The 6,000-nt window shown below is 53.3% G+C and overlaps 1 protein-coding gene across 1 annotated transcript in view; it reads right to left on the bottom strand.

Annotated features, from left to right (window-relative positions):
• CACNA1E (calcium voltage-gated channel subunit alpha1 E) overlaps positions 1-4,377 on the bottom strand; it is a 310,736-nt gene extending 306,359 nt beyond the window's left edge. The window contains exon 1 of the mRNA XM_057315519.1: positions 4,112-4,377. Within this exon, the coding sequence (XP_057171502.1) occupies positions 4,112-4,377 (266 nt within the window). The remainder of the gene's footprint in view (positions 1-4,111) is intronic.
• Positions 4,378-6,000: the final 1,623 nt, after the last annotated feature.

Here is a 6,000-nt window from a genome sequence, read left to right on the forward strand (position 1 = left end):
AGTCCCCAAATCAGATATCTCACTTCTTCCCTTCATCCTCTGACCCAAAATAGTGCAAACACGTGTGGGGCATCTCACAAACCATGAGGGAGACCTTGTGTGTGTCCACAGAGTAACTAAGCCTGGGCATGGAAGGGTGAGCGCTGGTAAACATATGGCACAGTGAACGTGGGATGACATTCAGAGCAGCCAATTCCCTGAGAAAAAGAGAATCCTTTTGTTACATCTATTAGATGAGCAAGAAAGAGATGGAGACATCATATAAAATGTAATATCACATTTTAAATCAGATTAGCATTTTCAAAAAGGTTATGGTATCCACTGCAGAAAAGAGTGCCATAAGAAAATAAAATTATCTCCCTATGCAGATGTAGCTTCCAAGAAAAATGAAACACATTCAGAGTGGGCTGTAACTTACCACCATCTTTCATGCCAAATCTGGGTTATCTTGGGCATTTCTTTCCATAGGAACTAGACTTTCCCTATTAAATAACTGGAAAAGATTATCCCAACCACCCACCTAAGCTGAGGGTCCCACGAGTATAAATTATTTTTTTTAAAGATTTTATTTATTTATTTGACAGAGAGAGAGACAGCCAGCGAGAGAGGGAACACAGGCAGGGGGAGTGGGAGAGGAAGAAGCAGGCTCATAGCGGAGGAGCCTGATGTGGGGCTCGATCCCAGAACGCCGGGATCACGCCCTGAGCCGGAGGCAGACGCTTAACCGCTGTGCCACCCAGGCGCCCCCCACGAGTATAAATTGAATAATTCCTTTCCGTTAACTGATCTTTTCAGGCCAATATGTTAAAGACCAGTCACATGCAGTGTAAAGAGAAGATAACATAGTTCGAAGAAGTGCTCATTTCCTCCAAGCTCCACAGTGACTTTCTACAGCCCGTAAAAGATGTATAATAAGCCTCAAAGCCATACTGTACAGATAAAGTCCGCAAGCATGTTACATGTTCCTATGTCAGTTCGAAGCAGGCGATCTTAACCCATTTTCTGAACAATCGTCCTTTTTTTCAAATATCTGGCTCTTACGAACTATAGAGAAGTATTTCCCAGACTTAAATGTGCATACTAACCACCTGGGGATCTTATTAAAATGCAGATTCTGATTCAGTAAATCTGAAGTGGGGTTCAGGGTTCTGAATTTTTAACAGGTCCCCAGGTGATGGGGATGTTGCTCTTTGCTCTCTTTGAGAGGCAAAAACCTAGAAGACTTAGTTCACCTAGAACTAAGACCCCTCCCTTCAGGCATGCTGATATTTGTGAAAGACCCCATTAAAATAATACCTAGTGTTTACTGGGTAATCAGGCAATGTTATAGGAACTGGACATCATGTTACATCATTTAATTATCCTACTAACTCATGATTATCACCCTCATTTTACAGATAAGGAAACTGAGTTGGAAAGTAAGGAAGTAACTTTTCAAGGTCACAGAAATGGTGAAGGAACGAGGATGTGCATGCAGACCGCCTGGCTCCCCAGTTTTCTGGTAACCACTGCTCACACTGCCTCCCAGTAAGAAAAAGGGAGAGATTTCTGGAAGCTGGATGTCTAGGTGGGAAGGAAAGTGAGACTAGGATCTCAGATGCAGTGCTGGAGAAAGGGCAGAACCCACAGAAGCACAATGTTTCCACATGGTCACCACCAGAGGCAATATATATATATATATATATATATATTTGTCAGTCAGTCACGTTGCACAGCGAAGAGAAAAAAAGCAAACATGGTGTATTTTAAATTTTCCAACCAGGCTCCTCTACACACCTTAACAGATGTTCTCCGAACACTGTTAGAACAGCCTACATGCTGTAGAACCACTGTGAAACTTCCAACTACGGGGACAGAAGAGACCCCTGGGACCCGGCTCTCAGAGCCCAGGCACTGGGTACGATGCAGAAATCAACTCCCTATTCTCTGCTTTGACTCTCGTTGGTTCATCCTGGCCAGAGACAAGGAAAGGGCGGGGTAAAAACCACTGTCGCACCTTGCGCTCGCAACACCCCGGTAGAAAGGCGGTGTCTTTGCAGCGGAAGCGAAAACGTGAAAAGCGCTGACCGCGTGGTCTAGGAACCGTGCTTCATTACCCAGCCCCAGAGCCTGGGCCCAGCCGGAAGTGCCCGAGGTGCCGAACCCGCTGATCGCAGAGCCGCGGACGCCTGGGGAGTTTCGGTGGCGCTGTCCTAGGTGCCAACGATGGCTGCTGGCACACTTTGCCACCCGCGGGGCGGCTGGGCGGCTTTGTCTACCGCAAGGAAACCGAAGGGCACCTGAGTAAACATGCCTCTAAGAGAGGGGCACACTAAAGCAGCACCTGGAGGGTGGGGAATTTTAGAGAATTGTACACGGTGGATGGGGGAGCGGGGCCCCGCTGGAGAATCAGTAGAGATCTGACTAGAAGAGCAGCCCAGCCGCAGCAGGCAACATAATGAGATCTGTCCGCTTTGTGCAGCGCACCGGCAGGCGGGACTGCAGGGACCGGACCCTTCCTCCTCCCCAGTACCCCCACCCTAGATACGTTTAACTCGGGCATGGAATGACCTCGAATCACTCTGTGGGGGTGGGAGGAGGAGGGGAGTACAGAGAGGAGAGAGGAAGCCCAGCCAGGGGTGGTTGTGGGAGGATTTGAGCAGCAGCAGAAAGAATATCTGCTTAGAGATGCTCCTTCGTTTCTAATGAGGGGTGCTGCCTAGAAGCACCAAGCGCCAGCCAATGGCAGTGCTGCTGAGGCAGGGAACTAGGGAGGAAGGAGGGGAAGGCCAGAGACTGGGGTGGGGGTAGTAGGGAGATGCCCAGGCCCTGGGGGAAGCGAGCCACGTGCCTCACTGATACTAGAGACCCAATACAGCTCCAGCTGCCTCACTGCTGCACACCTGGAGGGTGGGGGTGGGGAAAAAGGAGGATAGAGAAGAAGAGGAGGGGCCTCCTTTGCAGGTGCATCCTTCCTAAGAAATGTCTTTCCACAAGCGTCAAAGTCCCATGCCTCCAAGCCTACCCCCATATTTAACACCACCCCCTGGCTTGCTTCCTACCAAGCACATTCCCCACCCCCACCAACCCGCAATTCCTAAAGACCTTGCCAGATGCCCAAATTCTTAGTGAAGAACAAGGCAGCAAGATGCCTAATCAGCAGCCTGCATTTGGTGCACTTGATTAAACCTGCAAAGAAGCTCCTTCGATGCCTGTTCACCCTGACACCGCCACCATCAGAGACGCCCCCACCAGCTCTTTGTGGAGAACAGTTCCTTTGGAGGTAGGGAGAGACAGATTGCTTGCACACCTCTGGGCTCAGCTGATGCAGCCCTCAGCTGAAGAATTCAGGCCCAGCACTCAGCTGGGTCAAGCATTCAGAGGCAAGAGTACCCAACCCCGGACTAAGAAAACGATGGATGGGCTCTGATGAGCTGTTCTTCTTTGGCTGAGAAGAGAACTCCAACTCTGAGCTGTCTGGGCTGTATCATTAGAGATTGCCTCCGCTGACACATTCATTCACTCCACTCTCAGTGGAACTTAAACTCAGTCCCCAGAGTTAGCTGGATCCCCAGCCAAATGGCTGTTTTATTTATCCATTTGCCTATTTGTCTACAGGGTTTTGGCCCAGACTCTTGAAGCTTCTGCACTGATAAATCCCCCAGGGAGCCTTGACTTCCCCATAGGCAGATAGTGCGGGTGTCTCCCCAGCTGGTGGGGATGGGGGCAGAGGGGGTGGCTTTGAGGGAGGAAAAGGGGGAGTGAGTATGAAAGAAAACCGAGAGATTAGGGGCAACCCATTCTATGTGAAGGGCCTTGGGGGCCTGGGAATCAGACAAAGCCCAGCCCAGAAAGGGGCAGACACAGCAACACCATGCACCCAGGGACGCTAGAGATTTCCACATAGGAAAAATCAAAAACCAAGTCTTACCTTGAAATTCACTAGTGCCCACACTGGCCTCTACAGCACCAAGCTTGCCCCTTAGGGACACCGAAGTAAAGAGTGCACTTCAGCAAAGGGGCAAATTGGCACCAGGAAGGGGATGGGGGATAAATTCCATGCTAGATTTCCCCCCTTACCCAAAGAAATGCAAAGGGGAAGAGGGGAGTTATGGTGGGCAAGAAAGGATATGGCCAATCGATGAGCTTCTTGGCGTATTTCCTGACAATGTTATCTTCTCCGAAGATGAACAGGGATCTGTTGACGGTGAAACAGTTCTGCCGGACGGGAATGGGGTTGTACAAAGCCATAGTCCGCGCCCTCTGCGCTTTCGACTGCTTGTAGGCGGCCGCCGGCCCCGAGGCCGGCACCGGGGTTCCTTGCCGGTTCCTGCTCTGGTCCGAGTCTCCATCGCCCGACCCTGGCCTGCCGACCACCGCCTCCCCGAAGCGAGCCATCCTGAAGTTTAAACAGACAGAAGACACACAAAGGTGATCGCGGTCGAACACCCGCACACAGCAACAAGCAGAAAGACACACGGAGACTCAGAGCCGCATCCAGACGAGCCCGGGGACCACCGCCTCCGGGGAGCCTCGCGAGCTCTTGGAAGAGGCGGCAGCAGCAGCCCCGCCGCTCTGAACTGTTGAATCTAAATACAACCTCTGCGAAGCTCCATTCCTCAAGGAAAAAAAAAAAAAAAAAAAAAAACACGGGGGAAGGGCTTGGGGGTGCTCAGTTTCTGGAGGCAATTTTTTTTTTTTTCAAAATGCCAGTGTGTGGTGGCATTCAGGGACTGAAGAGGGGTGGAGTAGGCTGCTCTTCAAACATAGCTCCTCTTCTGGCAGACGCACCACCTAGTTCTGGAAGAAAGGCTGGCACCGACCCGCTAGGTAACAGTTTGGTGATTTATTGGGGGTGGGGGTTGGGGAGAAAGGGAAAAATGAAAACAAAAGAACTTAAAAAAAAAAAAAAGATAAGAACGGGGTTATCGTGACATGCTTTATAACGCCAGCCCCAGCAAGTCCATCTAAGAAATTCCACAGCCAAGACTTGGGTCTTTAAATCTGCCAGCACAGACGCATCCAAAGGTTGACAGAGAGGGAGGGGGGAGAGCGGTATTGAGGTTCCTGCGCAAACTGCAACGCCCAAAATATCAAAATCAGAAGTCAATCCAACCGGAGAGGGACAAACGACTTCAAAGCTCCTGCGCTTGGGATGGAAGTTGAGCAGCATCCAGAGAGCAGCGAAGCCCGAGTGCCAGCATCCTGCCGGAGCGCTCGCCGCCGCCACCGCCGCCGCCTCCCCGGATCAGCATGCAACAGCGATCCGCGGCTGCGCCGGGGCGAGGGCGGGAGCGGGAGCTGGCGGGCGGGCGAGCACTTGGGCGAGGGAGGAACAGGTTGCAGGCGAGCCTAGCGGTGGCCTGGCACGGGAGTTGTCCAAGGACCGAACTTCCTCCTGAACGACTCGGTTTCTTCTGCCACCCGGACAGCCCCACTCCGAGGAAGCAGAGGAGAATGTGGGGAAGGAAAGGGAAAGGCGAAGAGGGGAGAGCGAGCGGAGCGCAGAGGCGCAGCGAGGCGCGCGCCGGAGCGCCAGGAGAAGCGGGGGCGGGGCCGGCGAGGACAGGAGGGGCGGGGATGGAGCCGGAAGGACCCCGGCCACCGCGGCTGCCGGGGCCTGGGAAGCGAGGCTGGTGTGGCTTATTGATTTATTTAGGCAGAGAGTAGGGGGCCACCGCTGCGAGGTCCAGCAAGGGTCACCTCTCCCCAAGTAACGCCGAGAGGAAAGAGGCGGGCGCAGCTGGCGGCGCGGCACAGTCCCCGCAAGAGAGCCGAGTCCAGGCCCGGCGGGGGCGCACACGCACGCGCGCACGCACTCGCGCCTTCCGTCCCCGCCGAGGCGCCCGCCGGTGCTGTGCCCCACGCAGTGCCTGCCCTGGAGGGTAGTCGAAGCCTTTGCGCCCTGCGCGCCGCGCACCGAGGGCCCGTCGCTGCTCCTCCTCACCTCACAGTCTCCAAGGAACGCTGCCCAGGGATTTCCGCGGAGAAGGCGGCACCCTCTCCCCATCTCCCCACTTA

The sequence above is a fragment of the Ursus arctos genome, unplaced genomic scaffold, assembly GCF_023065955.2.
Source record: "Ursus arctos isolate Adak ecotype North America unplaced genomic scaffold, UrsArc2.0 scaffold_2, whole genome shotgun sequence".
Taxonomy (NCBI): Eukaryota; Metazoa; Chordata; class Mammalia; order Carnivora; family Ursidae; genus Ursus; species Ursus arctos.